Genomic DNA, 22,881 nt, shown 5'->3' with positions numbered 1-22,881 from the left:
CTATAATGCCCGAGTGGGGTATTGTATCGAAGGCTTTTGTGAGGTCCAGGTAGGCTGTGTGGACCACCTTCCCCTCGTCAATGACCTTGGTGACTGTTTCAAAGAAATCGACCAGGTTTAAGAGGCAGGATCTGCCCTTAACAAAGCCAAACTGGGTAGGATCCAGTGTCTATAGGTCCCCAATATCTTTATTTATGAGGTCCATGATGATCCTTTCCATAGCTTTGCAGACCAAGCTAGTCAGGCTTATGGGGCGATAGTTTCCAGGATCCGTTGAGGTACCACCTTTGTGGAGAGGGACCACTGTTGCTGTACGCCACTCTTTGGGTACATATCCTGTAGTAAGGCTGAGACTGAACAGTAGTTTTATGTTTGGGTTTAGCTCTTCTTGGAGTTCATGTAGGACACAGCCCGGGACACCGTCTGGTCCCATTGATGCTGTGTTTTTTGCTTTGGAGAGGGCGGCTCTTACCTGAGCATCTGAGATGTCAGGGGGGCAGCACTCTTCTGGGATAGATATTTGCCCTTTTGGTGGGGAGAAGTTTGCGCTGAACCTGTCAGCTAGGATGTTGGCAATGTCTGTGGGTTCGGTGTATTTTTTGTCATTTTGGACTAATTCTGAACATATCTGGGAATTCCCACCCTGGTTCCTAACATAACTAAAGAAAGCCTTGTGATTATCCTTAGTGTCCTGTGCAATTTTTCTCTCGAAGCTGGCCTTAGATGATTTTATGAGTTCCCGTAGTTTTTTGCTAATACTGATCAGAGATGCCTTCCCTTTTGGGGATTTTGCTCTATCATGTAGTAGCTTCCTCCTTCTATTGTATAGTTTGTTTATGGCTGGGATCCACCAGACAGGACGCCTGCCTTTGGAGGATTGGGTCTTGGTTTTATTTGGGATTGCATGATCCATGCATTCCTGAAGGTGTTCATAGAATGCATTTATAAAGGATTCTGTGGTCTGGGCGTATTTTCCACAGGCCGGGGCTTTGAAGGATTCCACCTTGGTTTTGAGGAGTGTGAAATTTGCTTTAGAGAAGTTTTTCACTGTGGTTTTCTGGGCAGGGGGTGGGGTCGGGATGTGAATATCCAGTGAGATTAGTTTATGGTCTGGTCTTACCAGTGAGGGATACACTTTTGGTCTGGAGCATAGAGCCCCCATGTTGGTGATGATCAGGTCCAGTATGTTTTTCCCTCTTGTGGGAGTGGTAACAAGTTGTTCCATAGCATTTGAGTTTATAAATTCTAGGAACCTTTGGGCTAGGGTGTTGGAGCTAGAGTAATGCTCCCAGTATATGTTTGGGTAATTGAAGTCGCCCAATATAATGGTGTTTGGAGAGATCTTCATATTTTCCAATGTTCTCAGGAAGGCTGAGTAGGGTTCCTGGGTTTGGGAGGGTGGTCTGTAGCAGGCTATAAACTGGAAGGCAGTTTTACCCACTGTTAGTTGCACATGGATAGTCTCTGATGCTTCGTGCTGTGCCACCAACCTGGAGGTGTGGATATCTTTGACGAATATTGATACTCCCCCTCCTTTTTTGGTTCGGTCCAAGTTTTGGGTCCGAAAAGCATGATATGAGGTATAACCTGGTAGTGCTGGGGTGCTCTTGGGAGCCTTGAACCAGATTTCTGTTACTGCACAGATATCGATATTCTCCATGCTAAGAAGAGTTTCGAGTGCGTGCATCTTGAGGTTTAGACTTCTGGCGTTGAGTAGCATTACTCTTAGTTTCTTATCCCTTGTGATACCTATGGAGGTGTGTTTGTCTTTTGAGCCTTGCCTAAAAAAGGCACTATGGGGGTGGCAAGAGCCTTTGCCAATATCCAAAAGCCCAGGGGTGACAGGTGCAAGCCATCCCTAGTGAAGCATTGTGGCTTGTCGAGCATGTCATCCCAGGCTGACAGACATTGGATCCCCTTTGAATGACACCAATACTTAAGCCAATTGTTGAAATTGATCATCTTGTCTTCATATTGTGGCATCATTCTTGGTGAGGGTAAGATGCTACTCAAGGTCAGGGTCATACCAGCCTGGGCTACATGCTCAGAGAGCTCCTCTATGTCTCTTTTCATGTAGTCCAGGGAGGTACGTCTCAGGTCATTCGCACCAGCATGGACAATGACTGAGTCATATTTGTACTTGCCTTGGAGTGACCTGAGTGCTTGTGTTATGTGGCAGATCCTAGCGCCTGACAGGCAGCTCTCCGTGACCTTCTCCTTGTTCAGTCTGGTAAGTGGGACGTCAGTGTGCCTGACAATAGAGTCACCTTTTACAAGTGTATCAGGTGTGTTGTTTAGCCTTAAGGGCTGTGACTGTTTGGCACACTGGCTTTGTGAGCTATGTGTTGCACGTGTTTTGTTTTGGGGTAGCGGTTGCTTGGGTGTCTGCTTTGGAGGTCTCTGCTGCTTAGGCAGATTTTTATTTAGAGGCTCCGAGTATGTTTTTGTGTGTTTATGTGTTTGATTTGCTGTCGTGGTAGGTCTATGTGAGACTGGAATTGTAGTGAGTGTGGTTTCCTTCTCCTCCTGACTGGTTATGCCAGTACTGAGTTGAGAGAGCTTAGCCTCCAGTTTGGCTATATGGTTGCATCTCTCACATGTGTTGGAATTTGTTGGGAGGAGGAGAGGGTTGTCTGTGTACATGAGGCAGTTGTAACATTGCCTCAAGATTCCCAGATTCACCAGCTGGACAGGAGTGGAGATTGACAACTGACCTTTGGACATGCTAGAATAGTATTGGGAATTCCTTTGTAATTGAAAAAAAGGGCCAGTGGGGAACAAGGTACTCAAGGGGAGTTTGTGAGGGTGTAGTGCTTTCAATTTTTTAGTGCTGACTTATATAATTGCTTTAGTGAACAAGTGCCAGGCTTTAGAGTAGGAATAGGGTGTTTATTATGAGAACTATATCAGTTCTAAGGGGAAATGTGAAGAGCAGACTTTGTGGAGCCGAGAATGGTTTAAACCCAATTAAGCGGAGCTGCTCGATGCTGCGCTATGCACAAAATCGCGCAAAGCCACGCCAAAGCAGGTTTAACTTAGTACAGAGGATTAAGGCTATGTGCTGTTAATGAGGTGATTGTTGTGGTACATTGTGTGATTCTCTCAGCCTTCATTTGCCTACTGTGTGACTGTGAACAAGTCAGACAGTGCACCTATGCTGAGTTGGAAAAAAGTCCATGTGGAGCATTGCTCTACCCCGATTAAGAAATAAAAACAAAATAAATAAACAATTCAGTCAGACACTGAGTACAGGTAGAAATTGTCTTAATATGTTAGTGTACAGCTGGCATAGATAGCTGAATTACCCAGTTGCAGTACTTGGTAGAAAAACGAAGTTGTGCAGACATACCACTTTATTGTTTTAGGTATTTTGCTCCAAGGATGATTGAAACTGTAGTACTAACCACAGGTGAAAAGAAGATGGATCCGAAAAGGTTGTACAATAGATTTAGAACAGAACACTGTGAAAAACTTCCTTTCTGGGACTATGTTACAGGGCAGCAGTCAAGACAGTTTTATTTCAAATAATTTGATAAGCCAAGTCTTCGGCAGAAAATGAAGTCATTGTTAGAAGGGAAACAGTAGAATCTTCATTTTACATACACTTACTGGTACTCATTGTTCATGTTCTGGAGACAATGCTGGCAATATTTTGAAGTATGCAGTGAGAATGTCTGCTGAACCCATAGGGCTGAGAGGCTGAATCAGGCAAGACTGGTACATATGTCCAGTGCAACATGGCCGTGCTAAAAAAAATTAAAATCTTTAAACTTTATAGGGACAAAAAAGTGGAAAGAAAGGAATTGTTGAAATTACTATTCAGTTGTAAACACTGGGGAAAATCCATGCCTCCCATAGACAGTACAGATGTGATCATTAACAACATGCACAAATAAATAAGAGAGAAGAGTAGAATAGTGTACATTGTGAGAATGATAACAAAGAAGTTGTCAAGAATAAATATTAGCAATTTATTAATAATAAGATACTGAAATAAAAAAAGAATGCTTATAATGGAAGACATTAGGGAAAGGTGACAGGAAATGCTAGAAGGTATAATGATCATGGAACAGAAGAGATTACACGATTCAAGGAGTCAACTGAATAAGCAGTAAATATAGTATATGGAGAAATGAAGGATGTGAAAAATAAAAAAGGAAGGAAGATGTTTAGGGTTATGATGTTTTCCTGTATAAATTAAGCAAGACGTATGAGCCAATGAACTGTATATAAACTAGACCAGCCACAGACATGAATCCAACAGGCAGTAGAGGTGGAATGTTGAATGGTCTATGCTCTTGGATGAATGATTATATCTGTATAGCACAATGAAGAGGCATTCAGATTTGAACCTGCAGTGAACAGTAACTTGTTGAACAAAAGTTGGTTAGATGCAAGCCTGTCTAGTCAGATTTTGTACATACTTTTGTTGTACTTTATATATATATATATATATATATATATATATATATATATATATATATATATATATATATATATATATAATGTGTGGCACACCCTACTATGTCATATAATAAAGGTGGCTGGAGTACAGATGACATAGTCTGTTCCTTATTTCATCCTATCTGATGCCTTATTTATGTTACGTACAGTGTCTTACCTCATTCAGCGCATTTTCAAGTCCATGGTATTGAAATTGAAAAAATAATTGTTGTGATGGGAAACAGTTCATTTTTTTTTTCAAATTAAGTGTACATGGCAAAGTTTCCAGAGCTGGAACATTCTTTAAGATGAATTTCATGAAGCTCTGTCTTGTTATGTTATTTGGGACTCACGCATGTTCATGTTGTACATTTTCTTTTTTTCACTAATGATTGGTTTGTGATTTTCCTTTTTAGTCAGGTGGTGATGAAATCATACTCATGTCTTCTTCTTTTTTTTGGGTCCACAGTCTTTCATCGACATTAATGACAGGTAGAGAAGTGTTGTTCTTCTCAGTTGACTTGCCATGGTAACTGCATGCATCAGCACGATGTCAGCATGATTGCTTCTGCAGTGCACTGTGGTACTAACACAACTTATTTTCAGATTTTGTTTTTTTAAACCCATTTGTTTGATTGATTTTTAGAAGAGTTGTGATAATTTTGCCTTAACAATAATACAATGCATGTACTGCTTTGTGTTGTATTTGAAAGCACATGTTTGGTTCAGAAATGAAAACTAAAGCTGGTACTGCATAACACTAAAAATAAAACATGTAGAAAATTCAAAATATCACATACATTTTTAGTTTATATGTGGAAAATAAATATTTCAAGATATGTTTTATTTATAAATATGATAATGAAAACTAAAATATGAATATGAAAGCAGTAAGAAAATTATTCAGTTAGAGTTCCATTATACATGTAAACATCAATTTATGTACCCAGGTATTCTGCACACATTGCATGAATTTTAAGGGTAAATTGGGAATAGACTTGTAGTCTTACATTTTCAGAAAAAGACCTTACATGTCCTTAATTATGTGTTCTCAAGACAGTCATTTACATATTCAAGACAATCATTTGCAGTAAAGCATCTATACTGTTTTTATTCAATACATCATCATGCAAACATTTTTTCAGTGAATCTATGTAAAAATATAGCAGATGTTCAAGGAATGATTTATCATTTTATGAATATAACTTTTTTCAGAACACAAATACATGAGGAATTGTTATACAGTAAACTAAATGATTTATCATCTCCACTGTAGGCTGCTGCAACATAGTTATGTGACGTATATGTGTTAGTAGTCAGTATGTAGTGCATGGAGTGCCGTGTTTACACACCAAAATTGGAAACAAAGAAACTTGGCACTTCTGTAACACGAGACACTACCAAAACAGTACTTTCTGAGGTGTGCATTATAGTCAGGTGTCATGACAAGGACATTTCTTTGCTTTCCACTGCCTCTGAATATCTTGTGCTATATTTTCATTATGCAGTCTGTAAGTAGCATATTGAAATAAATTACAGCAATATTTAAAATTGTTCCTGGCTTTCCACCAATTATATTTACATGTTGTCTGTGTGACAGCACTTGATAAGTGCTTTACTGGTTTTCAAAGCTGGTAAAATACTTTGTATTTTTTTTCTGCCACTGGTAGTACATGGTATAGATAAAGCTCCATGCACTACAAAGAGTTATGATCATGTCTCGCCAGTCCAAACTAATTATGTATTCTTGGCATGGATGCCAAGATGTAATTTCTGATAAGTGGAGAGGTGGGCTGGTTTTTGGACCATTTTCAGCCATGCCCCTGGCACTTTAGCAAAGTACAAGTGGATAATTAGTCATTTCAAAGTTATCAGAATATCACAGCAGAAACAAAATAATATGGAATCTTAAAGTACACCCACACAAGAAAACATCAAAAGCATTATTTAACATGGTAAGATAAGATGTATTTTGTATAAGTAAGATGTATTTTGCTTTGAGCTTGAGCTGAGTTTGGTGTTTATTGAATGCAGAAAATTTTGTTTTTAGAGTTTTCTTTTGCTAAATCACACTGTCACTTAATTTGCATTTATACTTTTTAACACGGTCTATGTTAAATCATTGAAAGCTTAAAAAAGCGAACAATGATTATTGAACCCATGTAAGAGAAAGCTTACAATCTCAAACGCTTAGAATAACGATTTTTTCCAAGGGAAAAAAATCGCTGTTCCACAAAAAAAAAAAAAAAAAAAAATTAAAACATTACATAAAGTGGGGGGCTGTGCTCCCCACACCCCCTCTACTTAAATATACAAACTCTGAGATCGCACTACAGTCACGAAAATGGCAAAGTAACGGAAGTGGCCAAGCGATTTCTTTCCCAGGGAAAGAATTCGCTTATATGCCATTTCGTGCTTTCAAGTTCGATCAAGACGTATTCGAAAGAAAGTGTCTTCGATCATTTAATAGGAACCCTTTTTAACAATACTGTGTCCTTACGCTGGAGTTAGAAGTGGGAGCTCTAATTACATTCCTAAGCCTCACAGACTAAAATTATTTCATTTAATGTGACCTTCTGTAGTACAGGAGAATGCTGATTTTATATAAACTATTGCCAAATTAAATTTAAAGATTAACCCTGGGATTCAAAAACATTTTCTGCATCACTGTAAGTAATTTTGCATGATGAGCAGCCACGTGCAGGCTGTGGGTGATTTAGAGACACACTGAGCACGAGCAGTGAAGCCAGAGAAATACCATGACCTGCATAATATGATAATAGAGGTGTAATGAGATGGTAACGAGTGACTTTATTGAAATGAGGATCTCCATGGATGTAAATGAGGTAAACAACATTGTGGAGCAATTTAGAAACTTATATATACCAGAGTTAATTCCACAGTAAAATTCTAACAGGAGCTGAATCAAACATATACTAAGTAGCAGCAGCCCTGTATATGACATATTGTACGTACCACTGGTATTCACTGCATTGCTAATTCTCACAATCCATGGCACTGTGCCATCCATCCGTGCTTAACATTTCATGCCCTCCAGAACACTGAAATTGTGGACTGCTACCATGTGGATAGAGTCACGAAGCAGGAACTGGTTGAGATGTGTTGCCCTCAAATGCAAGCCAGTGAGATGTATGGAGTACTTATCCTTGTGGATATATGTATCTTTGTGAATACCAGCTACAGAGACATTTCAGAGATGAACAGGGGATGCTGTGAGTGGATCTTAGGAATCTGCCTCAGGGATACTTCATCAGTTCCTCAATCCCATTCTACAGTATCTGTGGGAGTATAATTGGTCTCAGTGTCCCACAGTGTAGAACGGCAACACCATGTGAGCTTTTTCTGATGTATCCCATTTTCCTAAGGCACTGGGGGTATAGACTTTGCCCACATTGCAATAAAGGCCCTACCTGGAGCAAAGAAGAATAAATATTAACCACAAGCATTTCTAGTTCATCCAGGTGGCCTGTAATGCAGAGAGTATGATGTACAATGTATTTGCAGGCCACCCAGGCTGTAGCCACAACTCCCACATCTGTCACATGTGCAACTAAGATGAGCAGTTTGTCAGAGGGTGATTTCAGGTTTGTCAGGGGGTGATTTCAAGTTTGTCAGGGTGTGATTTCAAGTTTGTCAGGGGTGATTTCAAGTTTGTCAGAGGGTGATTTCAAGTTTGTCAGGGGGTGATATCAAGTTTGTTAGGGGGGTGATTTCAAGTTTGTCAGGGGGTGATTTCAAGTTTGTCAGGGGGTGATTTCACATACGGACATCTTATTGGTGATGCTGGATAAGCCCTAGAACCATGGCTAATGTCATCTGTCTGAAATCCCCAGACCTTGACAGTGCGTGGTTACAACTATAGTCTGTCACACACATTGGTCATTGCTGAACATGCGTTTGGCTGGCTGAAGGCCCTATTCCATTGTCTGGAAGCATCTGGGGGTACTCCATAGTAAAGATCCTGCTTCATGCACTAAGATCGCTTCAGTATGTGCTATTTACATAACATTAATATATAGAAACAGTTACATCTGGGGAGACACATTCAGGAGTAAGAAGTTCTTAGTTGGCCATGGATGAGAAGACTGAAGAGGAGTCTGTGGAGGAGAAAGCTGCTTGGGAGGACTATGTCACATATGGCATTGTCAAAGGGGCAGTATCTGCTTCAAAACTACGGGCCAGAAAGAAGCAGTTTACAGAAAAGAGAATGTGATGAATGCAAACCTTCACCCAGACAGTGCTATTCCATGTATAGGCTGGCCACAGTATGCATCATACATATGCCACCCAAGTAACAGAGTACAGAGGGCAGGGCAAAGTTATCATCATATGTACAAGTGGGGAGGATCACAGTGTGAAGCATCATAAACAGGCAACTGTTTGTGTATACTGATTTGTGTGCACATAACTTAGTGTTAAGGGTGGCAGACCTTTGGGGTTAGGTGGGAAGAGCTGGGTATAAAGGTCACAGATGGGGTTCCATTCCAATTGGTGTGTGCGTTATTGTGTGTGTGTGTGTGTGTGTGTGTGTGTGTGTGTGTGTGTGTGTGTGTGTGTGTGTGCATGCTAGGACAAAGCATCAACACATGTTGCAGTGCCGTGGTTAGATTATTCAGGCAGTTCTAAGGCACACACAGTGGATGTGTGCACAGACTGTGTATGCACCCATTTGCATGAACGCTTTTTCTCCTGGGAGGGTCACAGGCACTCTCCAGACAATGCTGAGGAGAAGGAGTGTTCCATCAAAGATGGCAGTGGGCTCTGTCATGAATTATCTGGACATGAACATCCAACTGTCATAGACATTTGCATTGCATAGGTTCATAGGTTCATAGGTTGGTACTAGGCTATAGACCCTATGGTCTATACAAGCCTAGCCATAATAATTCCCTGGATATTTCTTCCCACAATATTTACTTCTCTGGACCCCTGTCTAGCAGGGCAACTGACATGATCCCCGGGGTGAATTTCCTATCTCCCATCCAATCATCAAGGTTTCTTTTGAAGAGAGCCAAGGAGGCGCTCTGCTTGACATGTATGGGCAGTCTATTCCAGAGTATGGGGAGTCTCTGGGTCAGGACCCTATCCCTCCAGCATGTTTTGTTCATTGTGATGACAAGGTTTAGATCCCTGCAGCATGTGGCTCTGAGGGATTGGGATTTCTTTAAGTGGAGCATGTCCAACAGCTCAGGGTTTGACATGGCCTTGTATGTTAAGCAACGATCACCTCTGAGTAGACGATATGCCAGAGAGTATAGCTGGAGTTTTTTTAGATGGTCAGCATATGGCATCTGCTTTAGGCCTGTGATTCTTTTAGTGAGGTATTTCTGTGGCCTTTCCAGCTGTTGCAGATGTCTTGTGAGGTACATACCAAACGGGGCACTATACTCTATAATGGGTCTAATGAGGGATGAGTACAGTGGGACAATGACCTCCTTTTTTCTGGATGAAAAGCCTTTAGTGATGAGGTGTGCCACATAGAATGATTTCCTGACTGTTGTGGTGATGTGGTTATTGAAAGTGAGACCACTGTCCACCTGTGTCCCTAAATCTGTCATCACACTTTCAATGTTTAGTGTACTGCCACCTATGTGGTAATTCATGGGTACATGTTTTTTTCCAAAGGAGATAACTATACATTTCTTGGCATTAAGCTTGAGCCCATGGCTCTGGCACCAGGCATCTGTTTCTGTAAGGCCCTTTTGTAGAATATCCACATAATTTGAAGATTCAATAATGGCTCCTAGTTTGCAGTCATCTGTGAACTTTGTTAGCCAGAGTCCCTGAGTGTTGGCCTGTACTTCAGAGAAGTAGATGCCAAACAAGAGTGGTCCCAGGACTGAACCCTGAGGTACCCCACTTGTCACTTGTCTGGAGCTGGATTTGGTGTTGGCTACTTTTACAGTCTGGGTTCTGTCAGTAATCCAGTTGGCAACCCATTGAGTGACATAGGGATTTATGCCCAGCTTAGTAAGTTTATCTATGATTCCAGAGTGGAGATTGTGTCGAAGGCCTTGGCGAGGTCCAGATAGGCTGTGTGGACCGCCTTACCCTCATCCACATCTCTGGAGACTGATTTGAAGAAGTCAATCAGGTTCAGAAGACAAGATCGGCCCTTCACAAACCCAAACTGGGTGGGGTCCAGTGTTTGAAGGTTGCTAATGTCTTTGTTTATAAGTTCCATGATAATGCGTTCCATGCCCTCACAGATCAGGCTCATCAGACTGATGGGATTGTAGTTCCCGGGATCCAAGGTGGATCCCCCCTTGTGGATTGGGTAACTGTAGCTGTGCGCCACTCAGTGGGCATGAAGCCTGAGGTGAGGCTATGATTAAACATGACACTTAGGTGAGGTGCCAGTTCATTTTGTAGTTCATGTAGTACACAGCCTGGGATGTCATCTGGTCCCATGGATGCTGTATTCTTAGCTTTGGAGAGTGCGGTTTCTACCTGTGTGGCCATGATTACCAGAATTTGGTAATCTTTTGGTATTGAGATGGGCCCTTTAAGGGGTGAGAGGGGGGTGAAGTTGGCACTAAATTTATCTGCAAGGATATTGGCAATATCCTTGGGATCAGTATATTTAATGCCATTCTGTTGTAACTCAGAGTAGATCTGAGCATTGCCATTTAGATTCTTGACATAACTATAGAATGCCTTGTGGTTATCTTTGGAATCTTTGGCAATTTTATTTTTGTAACTAGCTTTTGAGGATTTTATGAGGGATCTCAGCTTCTTACGGAGGCTGGTGAAGGAGTTTTTTGCATCCTGGGATTTTCCTCTTTTCTGCAACAGTTTCTTCCTTCTGTTGTATAGTTTGTTTATAGCAGGGATCCTGCATCTTGGTTCTATTTGGGATGGCACGATTCATGCAAGAGTGGATGTGCTCGTACATTGCTTAGTGCAAGATTCTGCAGTCAAACTTTCAGATCCCATCTGCATGGGTGTCATGAAGTTTGTCACTTCTGACTTCAGTAGCATGAAGTTGGCTTTGGAGAAGTTTTTTAAGGAGGTTTCCTTACTGGGGGGTGGGGGTAGGATGTGGATGTCAAGGGTGATTTGCTTATGGTCAGATCTGACCAATGAGGTGGTGACCCCTGATGTGGAGCATCTATCTCCCATGTTGGTAATGACCAGGACTAGGATATTGGAGCCCCTGGTAGGACAATGGATTAGTTGATCCAGGGCATTGGAATTTATGAATTCCAAGAACCATTGGGAAAAGGAGTTGGTACCCGAGTAGTTTTCCCAGTTAATGTCAGGGTAGTTGAAATCACCCAGTATGAGGGTGTTTGGTTGTATCTTAATATTTTCCAGTATGTTTAGAAAGGTGTAGTGAGAATCTTGAGGCATGGTGGGGGATCTGTAACAAGCTACAATTTGGATTTCAGTCTTACCTAGTGTTAGTTACACTGGGAGAATTTCAGATGCATTGTATTGGGCAATTAGCCTGGAGGTGTGAATATCCTTGGTGAATATGGACACTCCTCCACCTTTAGTGTTTCTGTCTTGGTTTTGTGGCCGAAAAGTGTGGTAAGAGTTGTAGCCTGGTATTGCAGGGGTGCTCTCTGGAGCCTTGAACCAAGTCTCAGTTACTGCATAGATATAGATGTTCTCCATTTTTAGGAGTGCCTCAAGAGAGTGCATTTTGAGGTTTAGACTTCTAGCATTGAGTAGCATCACCTTCAGATTTTGCATGCTTGTATCTGTTACGCTGGTGGTTTTGTCCTTTTAACCTTGCCTAAAAAAGGCACTATAGGGGTGGCAAGAGCTTTAGCCAGTAACCTGAATCCCAGGGGTGACAGGTGCAGACCATCTCTGGCAAAGCATCGTGGTTTGTCGATCATGTCTTCCCAGGCAGACTGATACTGGATCCTCTTTGAATGACACCAGAAGCTTAGCCAATTGTTGAAGTCAATCATTTTGTCCTTATACTGTGGTATAATTCTGGGCGAAGGCAGGATGCTACTCAGGGCTAGGGTCATACCTGCCTGGGCCACATGAGCTGAGAGCTCTTCCATGTCTCTTTTCATGTAGTCCAGGGAGGTATGTCTCAAGTCATTCACTCCAGCATGGACAATGACAGAGTCATGGAATGGAAAGGCATGGACTTTTCTTCCACACAGGATGGTGGAGGAGACATAGTGGCACTATTTATGCCTGACTATAAGTTCATAGGTTCATAGGAGATTACTAGGCTTACACTTCAAGAGCCTTTATAAGTCTAGACAGTTTTTCCCAGATTTTGCCCAATTTTCTATCCCTAGGGGAAAAATAAGGGTTGGCAAGCAGAGTTTTGACTATTTTACAGACTGCCTCTTTCTATAAAAGACATGGACTCCACCCCAGGAGTGAATCTGTGATTTCCAATCCATTGGTCCAGATTGCACTTGAAGATGGTCACAGAAGGGCTCTACTTCACGTGAATAGGAAGCCTATTCCAGAGGAGGGGCAATCACTGGGACACATATCGGTCTCTCCAGCATGATCTATTCTTGTCGGAAATCAGGTTTAGATCTTTGGTGCGGTAACCCTCATGCAGTTAGTTTTGTGAATATGCAACATTTCCATCAGGGCTGGGTCAGGTACTGGCTTTTAGGTCAGATACAGATTGCCCTCAATAATCAGTAGGAAACTGAATGCAGTGATCGCGCTTTTAATCTGTCCACATATGACATGTTTGTTATACCCTGTATTTGTTTTGGTAAAAAACCTCTGAGGATGCTGTAGCTGTTGCAGGTGCCTGGCAAGGTACATGCCAACGGGTACATTGTACTTGATTATTGTGCTAATGAGGGCCAAGTACAGTGATACTATGATATCCTTAGATCTGGATACCATGCCCTTACTTATAAGCTGAGCCACATAGAAGGATTTCCTCACCACCATGGACACATAGTTGTCAAAGTTCAGATTACTACCTATCTTAATACCCAGATCTTTCACCACTGGGTCCACTCTTGGGGGGTGTTATCAATCTTGTAATTTGCAGGGGTATTTGATTTCCCAAAGGGTATTAGTTTGAGGCCATGCTGTGACACCAATCTTTAATCTGAATCAGACCTTTCTGTAGGATATCAACATCATTTGGGGAGTCAATGATTGCCCCCAACTTGCAGTCATCAGCAAACATGGTCAGCCAAAGGCCACCTGCACTTGCCTTGACATCTGAGAAGTATATTCCAAACAGTAGGGGGTCCAGCACTGATCCCTGTGGTACTCCACTGGTGATTGGCCTCTTGCTGAATGTGGATTCTCCCACTCTAACAACATGTGTCCCATCCATGAGCCATTTGGCTATCTATCTGGTGATATAGAGGTTTATGCCCAATTTTGTGAGTTGAGAGTGGGGTATTGTGTCAAATGCCTTGACCAGGATATGGTAGGTGGTATGCACTGTCTCACCCTCAACCATGGCCTTGTTGACCTTCTGACCAGACTGAACCTGCCCTTGACGAAGCTGAACTGGATTGGGTCTAGAGTTTGAAGTTTTCATATGTCCTTGTTAATCAGGTCAATGATTATCCTTATCATAGCCTTGCATATGAGGCTAGGCAGACCTATGGGTCTATACTTTCCTTGGCCAGTTGATGGTCTCCCCTTATGCAGAGGGATGAATGTTGCTGTCCTCTACCCTACTGGGACAAAGTCTGTCTGTAGACTGTGGTTAAATAGAGATCTAAATGGATCTGCTAGGTCATGTTATGCACCCTGGGATTCTGTCAGGGCCCATTGATGCCATGTTTCTAGCTTTAGAGAGCACAGTGATGACCTTTTCTTTTGTGATAACAGGTAAAGAAATGATAGGGGGTATTTCATGTGGATTGACCGAAAGTGATGAGGGGGTGAAATTTAAGCTGCATTTATGGGCTAACAGGTTTTCTATTTGTTTTGGCTGAGTTCAGGCAGTGCCATTTACAACCAACTCAGCATATTGTTGAGTGCTTCCCTTATTATTTTGAACATAACTAAAAATGCTTTGTGATTATCCTTAGCTTGGGAAGCTAGTTTAGTCTCATATTTAGGTTTTGAAGACTTGACTAGTTCCTTAATTTACTTGTTGAGACTAATGAGGGATTTTTCTCTGTTTTACACCCTTCCACTTACTTCTAGACAGGAATTTCTTCCTTCTGTTGTATAGTCTGTTTATGCCAGGGGTCCACCAGGGTGCCTTGTTTTTCTGACTAGACCTGGGTTTCGTTTGGTCAGTTACTGTCATTTCTGTGCAGTTGTTTAAGTGGTTGTACAGGACATTCTTGTATACTTCTGTAAGCCTTTGTGTTTTCAGGGTTAGATGAGCTTTAAAATTGTCTATGCTATCACTTAATAGAACGTAATTTGCCTTGGAAAAATTCTTTAGGGTTTGATGGGGTTCTACGGGTACATTCATTTCAAAGGAGATTTGATCTTATCGATGAGGACATTATGTTGGTCGGGGGGTGAAATGCTCTTGTGAATGCTGTGTCAGATATTTTAGCCCCTATTGGGAGTACAGACCAGCTGTTCCAGTGATCTGCACTGACAAACTCCAGGAATCTCTAACCCTGTATGTTAGTGGTCATATATGTTCTCCAGTCTATGGAAGGTAGTTAAAATTGCCAATGAGTAGTGTGTTGGGCTGACTGGTAAGTGATTCTAGTAACTTTGTCGCTCGTCTGGTCAAGTTAAAACAGCAAGCAGCTTTATTACATACTTTGTTCAAGCAGCTTTATTACATAAAAACACATTGGGATTGAGGCTTAGTAACTTAAACTTAAATAAACTTATAAACGGACTGACTACTGCATTCATACATGTAAGCACTCTGGCTGTTCACTCAGAATGGCACTGCTGCCTGCACATGTTCACGATTTATATGCACGTGCCCTCACTTTGAAATGCTTCTTAAAGTTACAACACACACATTGTTCTATATCCTCTCTCTTTGAGAAATAGGTCATGCATAGTAATAATGACAACAATCATTGACATGCAATTATACAGAAATAATCCTTTGACATGCAATAATACAGAACTAATTACAAGTGAAACAATCATATCCAGGTTGCTGTGTATTTTACACTAGGTCTGGAAATATGACCTGATCGTGTGACAAAAATTATAACTGAGTTTAGCAACAGGACTGTCTTTAATGAATGTTCAACTTCATGGACATCTGGGACATTGTCAGGAATGGGAATAGGTACTGAGACATCCTTCAACAGAAGCATCGTCTGGGTTGCTCTGAAATCTAGAGTCTGCATCACAGGTGCGATGCTGCAATATTGATTCAGACAGCGGAAGAAGATGCCTGTGATTTCTTCTGTATTCTATACCCTCAGATTCTAAGTAAGATCTCGGCTTGGCATATATACCTCTCACTTGACCAATTCGATCAAAACCTTTTGCCGTTTGCATCCTCACTATCTCTCTCTCTTTCAATGGACGAAGAAATCTGCTCATTTTATCATAGCTGGACTTCTGGAATGAACGCTTTTTGAATAGTTGGGCTTTCATTGCTCTGGTGTTTTTAGCATTAGGCACCAACAAGGTGGAACTAATAGGCAAAGGTTGTTCTGGTTTGCGTAAATAGAAGTCTCTGAGCATGTGAGCCAAGTAGATTGTCACAGGGTATAGCTCTGAGATTAAGGAAATCCAAGAAAACATAGGTATTGTCACGCTTTGACCTGTCTGGTAGTTGCTTTGCACTTTGCACTGCATGTTCAGCTAGGCTGTTTGACTGTGGGTACTCAGGACTACTGGTAACATGGATAAAGTCCCACCCTTTTGCAAATTTCTGAAATAGCTGTCTGGTAAACTGGGCACCGTTGACAGAAATAACTGTGTGGACTACCATGGACTGAGAAATGATGTTTCAACTTAGTAATTACAGTACTGGATGTTAGGTTGGGTAGCAGATCAATCTTGAACCAATTCAAATAAGAGTCTACCAACACTAAATAATGTTGACTATTCCACTCAAATATGTCAGTGACTACTGTTGACCAAGGTAGTTCAGGAATCTGGCTTAGCTGAAGTGGCTCTATTTACAAATGTGGTTTAGTACTTTTGCATACTGAACAAAATGAAAGTACTTTATCGATATCTTTTGACAGAGAAGGCCAAAATACTAGTCCTCTCACCCTTCTTTTGGTAGCTTCAAAACCTGGGTGGCCACGATGCAAAATCTGAATGTACTCATGTTGTAAGGAAATAGGAACGACAACTTTAGGACTTTTGAAAATGATACAATCTTTCATCAACACCTCATCTCTGTAAGGAAAATAAGGTTGTACTTCTGTTGGTACACAAGACTGCTTTGACGGCCATCCAACATTGATGAAGTGGTTGAGCTTTTGGAAAACTGGATCAGTCTTTGTATGATCTCTTAGCTCATCAAGTTTTGTGGTAGAAAATGTACACACTTCCATGACACTGAAGTCAAAATTCTCTGCATTAAGCTTCTCTGTGGTATTTCTGGGTGATCTGGATAAGGTATCAGCCAAATAAAGAAGTTTGCCTTTTGTATAGACCATTTTGAAGTTGTACTTTTTTAATTTGAGCATCATTCTTTGTAGTCTTGCTGGAGCTGTATGCATAGACTTCTTTAAAATAGTGACTAGAGGTTGATGATCAGTCTCAATCTGGATAGCTCAGCTCTGGTGTTGTTCCAACCATTACCAGGTAAAATCTTGGCATGTTAGCTCTCTTAAAGGAGCTGATAATTAACTGAAGTCTGGTATAAACTTGCTCAAATAGTTAACCATATCAAGAAAACAATGTGGTGCTGCAGTAGCGTTGTCACCTCACAGTAAGACATTGTCCTGTTTGATTCTCAGCTAGAGCGTCATCTGTGTGGAGACATGCATGAATGGGTGTACCTTCTTTGAAGGTTGTGCATCAGAGTTGGCAACTTGGCACGTAAAAATCTACTGCCGATCATTAGCGGACTGGAGTTCAACTGTGGCGACTCCTAACCGGGAAAAGCCAAAAGACACAACAACCAAGAAAACAATATAAGGCTTGGACATTGTCTGGTGCTGGGATCTCAAGAATGGCTGTTTGTTTGGAAGGATCTGGTCATACGCCTGAACTGGTAAATAAATGACTGACCTAAGTAACTTCTGGTGGACTGAATTTATATTTCAGAGGATTGAGCTTTAGATTCACTTCAAGTGCTCTTTTCAGAACTTTCCTGATGTTTCTGTCATGCTCTGCTTCACCATTACCTCTAGCTAGTAAATCATCTACTATTATAGCACAAGGATAGCCTGAAAAAAATTGCTGCATTGTACTCTGAAAGACTTCACTGGCAGAATTTATTCCAAAAGGCATTCTGAGAAATCAGTATCTACCAAATGGTGTACTGAATGTAGTCAGTAGTGAAGATTTGTGATCAAGCATTACTTGCCAAAATGAACTCTTTGCATCTAAGACAGAAAAAACAGTGGCATTTGGCATGTGGGTAGCAACTTCCTTGATTGTACACATAGGATAGTGGAATCTCTTTAATGCTTTGTTTAAGTCTCTTGAGTCAATACATATTCTGATTTCATTTGAGCTTTTCTTATGAGTGACTACAATTCAGTTGGTTCTGTAACTGGACAAATCGCACCTTGCTGTACCATTTTATCTAGATGGACTTTGACTTTGACCTGCATAGCTATCGGAGCTCTTCTCGCTGGTCTGACCACTGGACTGAACTCTGGGTCTAATTTCATGGCATACACAACTAGAAGTTTACCTAGCTTGTCTTTGAAAATGTCAGCATACTCTGAAAATAGCATCAGTGGAACTAGGACATGTGCTTACATGATGGACTTCTTTGCTAAAAGAAAGCAGTTTCATTTTTAACTGTATCCAAGATGTAATAATGACTGTACAGGTCTTTTGATTACATAAAATTGCAAGCTGTAACTGTTCTCAGCTGAATAGAGTAAAAGCACTACTGAGCCTTCAGTTTGAATCTCTTCACCTCCATAAGCAACAAGCTTTGCACAATTGGCCAAATTAAGTTGTTCACCAGCTTTACTCTAGCAAATGTTTCAGCTGACATAACATTACACTTTGAACCAGTGTCCACATTGAGCTCTGTGGGTTTACCATTAATCAGGACAGTACAAAACACTTTGTTTTTGCCAACAAATCTACTGCATTAACCTTTTCACCAACCACTGATACACCATCTACATAGAAAGTAGAGTTGCAGCTTTCTATATGATCAACTTGCTTTTTTGAGTGACCTTTCTTAGTAAATGAATGAGGCTTGCTTGATTTACAAAGCTTTCGAAAATTGTTCCATTTTTTACACTTGTAGCATTGCTGACCAAATGCTAAGCAATTTTCTCTTTTGGACTAGTGATTGGGACCACAATTGTGACAGTTAAAAATGAGACTTGAGTTGGGTTTTGCTAACTCACCCTTGTGCTGCACTAAGCATGTCCATTTTACTGAGCTAGTCTTAGAACTTGCTGGGAAGGTACAGGCTCTCCCTGGAAATCCCCCAGGGGCTGCAGGTGCCATGTGCTTAATCTTGTTTCTGTTAGCCATGTGTTGCATGCTGTCTATATTTGCTCTAGAGGCGGCTGAAACCATCCTCTTATCACTTACAAGCATATTTGTGTGCCTTGCTGTAAGCTATTGGATTTGACAAATCTATATGGCTTTTCTCAATGTTAAATCACTGTCTCTAAACAAAATCTTTCTCACTGCAGCATTATTAACACCAAACAACAAGCCTGTCCTTTATCAACTTGTCTTTCAAATCAGTAAATCTGCACATTTTAGCCTTGTTTCTCAAGTCAGTAGTTGTTGTTCTTCTTCTTTCGGCTTTTCCCAGTTAGGGATCACCACAGCAGAACTCCGGTCTGCTAATGATTGGCAGTAGATTTTTATGGTGCCGAGGTGCCAGCCCGATGCCAAACCTTAAACGAAGGCACGCCCATTCATGCATGTCTTTCGAATGCTACTCGACCATGGGGAGGACATGCAGACTCCACACAGAAGGCGCTCCAGCCGAGAATTGAATGGGAGAACCTCTTGCTGTGAGGCGACAATGCTACCACTCCACCACTGCGGCTTTCTCAGCCATGACCTAGTGACAGTAAAAAAATAATACGGTAAGCAGTCAATAATAGCATGCTTCAGTGAAAAAAAAGATTTGATTAAGAAATAGAGTAAGCAGGTATCTGTGCAAAAGCACTTGTGAAAAGCTACTATGCACACAGATTCCAATGGCTGAGAATACGATATAATAAATCGGGTATTTTCATCTACATTTATTTATAACGGCAGTGCTGTGAGTTACAGGCCCAAACTGTCTTTGGAATTTGTGTTAATTTCTTTTTCTTTGACTTGCTCTGATTTGTGCTAATGTAAACTATTGAAAAGCAGATGTGGAAGAGACTGGAAGAAGACAAGAGGAGATAAGGATGTCCAGCCAAGAGGTGGATGAATTGCATGACAGACAAACTCTGACAGGTGATTATGATTGTGAAAGAAGCCATGATAGTGGCAATGAATGGAGAGAGGTAGTAACAGTGAATGCAACATCCTGATTTCATGCAACAAGAAAAGGAGTAGAAGAAAGGGAGAAAAAACTGCATAAAAAAAGCCTTCCGCTGTTTATTTATGTGTTATTCTAGACAAAGTGGCTAAATTGCAGGTTTTCTGCACGACTCAAAAACAAAACCACAAACTGATAAATACCACCATTGCAGGTCACTGCACCTCTAAAAAGCTCCTAGTAATCCAGAGGTTATATTCAGGACTCCTAATAATCCAAAAAATGTCTGTAAAGAACGCCAATAAACAAAAATACCAAACAGGAATTTTATTAAGCTTAAAACCAAGCTTTTCGTCGGCGTTCTGCACCAACTTCGGTTGTTGAATGAGAAAAAGTTGCAAGTGAGAATAATATCCAATAACTCACTAACCAGTGAGATCTCTTCTGTCGGAGCATGATGGAAGCCCAATTCCAATTGAATCCACTCGACTGCCACGAGGTGGGGAATAGATGAATATAGATCAACCACATCGATCATCGAGAGGCAACTATCAGCATTGAATGGGACTGAACCCACCTTTTCTAGAAAAGCCCAAGAATCTCTCAAAATATGTGGAACACGATACATGTACTTCTTGAGAATATTCCAAGGTATTCTCATAGATGTATTTTGTATATTTTATATCAACTCATGGTTTGTAGTCTTCCATCGAGTTGTGTTACCATCTGAATGGCATTTTGATTTATTTACATGGCTTTTTTAAAACAGGCGCTACACACATATACTTTTCCTGGGTTTACCACTTGTGTGTTTATAGTGTCTACCAGGTATTTAAGATTGTATACATGCTATGTTGGTGGCGTAAATTTAGAGTATTAGTTTGATTACAAATATTCAGGGCTGGTCATGTTGATCTTATACAAATGGTGATGCACAGTTTTTCTGTGGTTAAGTTTTTTAAGTGCATTGATGTGCAATTTTCAGGTGTGTCCACAAGGGGGAGTGTTTGAGTGGAGCTATGATGCTTAAATAATGGGACAGATGTATTGTTCTTTGTTTTTAGTTTGCTTTCTGAAGAAGTTGGTGCAGAGCGCCGAAGAAAAGCTTGGTTTTAAGCTTAATAAAATTCCTGTTTGGTATTTTCGTTTATTGGCATTCTTTACAGACATTTTTTGGATTATTAGGAGTCCTGAATATAACCTCTGGATTACTAGGAGCTTTTTAGAGGTGCAGCGACCTGCAACGGTGGTATTTATTAAATTTCAGGTTTTGTTAAAGTATTCTAATATATTCTTCTTGCACATTTGCACAACATCTTCCTCACTGTCTTAATTAGGTGTGATGGATCGCATTTCAAACAGCTGGTAAAGCAGATTGAAGCAAATTATTTTTAAATTTTTACAGCTAAGAATGCACTAGAAAGATAGATGAGGAATTTACCCATTATAACCCTCCCACTTGAATGAATCTTGGAACATGAAAACCAAAATATTACTGAGTTCCATAAGCTGCAAAAGTTTATCCTGGCTTTTGGTCTCTTGTAGAAAATAAGTGCCTCTCCAATGTAACATTCGTCTGGGGGTTACACATTTCTCTAAAGTTACGTTTCAGGCACTCAGGGTCCTCTCTTGATTCAGCTTGTACAACAATATGATGGTTTTCCCCTTCTCCTGCATATACTTCAATTGCATACACCAATGAACTTTGTCTTTCAATGGCTTTTGACCCCGCTAGATTAAGCAGAATAAATGCCCTTGCATATGTATCTTTATCAGAAAAAGCTGCTTTATCATATTTCTGCTCAAATATTCTCCAATTTTCTGCAGTATTATGATCAAACATAAGTGGACTGGGTCTGCAAAATGCCTCTGCCATGCCACCACACAGCAATAAACACCCTTGGTATGTATGAACATACACACATATATGTCAGAAATGCATGCCATAAACTTGTAATTATGCTCAACAGCACAATAGACTCTTCAAAATAACTGCACTTTGTGAAATAAATCTCCGTAGCACAAGAACACTTTGAAATCACTGTACTTTGTGAAACCACTCTTAGTGTAAGAAACACTTTGAAATGACTGCACTTTGCGAATGAACTGTACACAGCATAAGAAACTTCTCAAAATGAGATAACTCTGTACAGAGTAAGAAACACTTTGAAATGACTGCACTTTGTAAAATAAATGTACTTTGCACACCAGTAGACTCTCCAAAATAATTATACTGTAATAGAGCACACACTGCAAATGCTTTGCACACTCTGAGATACTACAAACAACTCTAGTTATAAATATGTAAAAGGTCCAGTCTTCCGTGGTGTAGTAAAAAATGTTTAATCCACAAACAGGCAAAAATAAGTGCTTTTGTCTTGAGCACAATACTTCATCAGATCTCTAGTTATACTTTGAATAGCTTTAGTCAATGTGAAATAGCAGCTTATATAAAAAAATGGTCATTTACTAAAACAATGCAGTTGCTTTGCTTTTCCATGCTCATTTTGCCCTTTTATTGTACTCGTTACGCTCATTTGACTTCTGTTATATGCATTATAATTTTCTTGTGCTCGCTTTACTTTTAACATGCTTGTTATGGAAAATGCACAAGCACAAACTTTGAACCAAAACATTCACAAAAAGGGCCAGGAACCAGAAGTTCAGCACAATTAATTTATTTGTTTAGCGCTTTCATCCACAGGTATAAGGGACTTCATCAAAACAAAGACAATAGTGAAAAACACATTATATACACCCCACATCCTCTAATTGGATGATGCAATACCCAATACATACCTTTATAACAAATCTGCCACGTGTTACTTCCAAATACACCACTCACTTTTAAAACATGTACAAAAAATAAAAGTAACCCATATATATATATATATATATATATATATATATATATATATATATATATATATATA

The 22,881-nt window shown here is 40.4% G+C and overlaps 1 protein-coding gene across 1 annotated transcript in view; it reads left to right on the top strand.

Annotated features, from left to right (window-relative positions):
* Positions 1-22,881, top strand: part of CMYA5 (cardiomyopathy associated 5) — a 704,220-nt gene that overhangs the window by 439,499 nt on the left and 241,840 nt on the right. Inside the window, exon 5 of the mRNA XM_044063710.1 lies at positions 4,913-4,935. Coding sequence (XP_043919645.1) covers positions 4,913-4,935 — 23 coding nt within the window. The remainder of the gene's footprint in view (positions 1-4,912; positions 4,936-22,881) is intronic.

The sequence above is a fragment of the Protopterus annectens genome, chromosome 2.part2 (genome assembly GCF_019279795.1).
Source record: "Protopterus annectens isolate FY-2018-M chromosome 2.part2, PAN1.0, whole genome shotgun sequence".
Lineage (NCBI taxonomy): Eukaryota > Metazoa > Chordata > Ceratodontiformes > Protopteridae > Protopterus > Protopterus annectens.
This window is presented reverse-complemented; position numbering and strand designations above follow the sequence as displayed.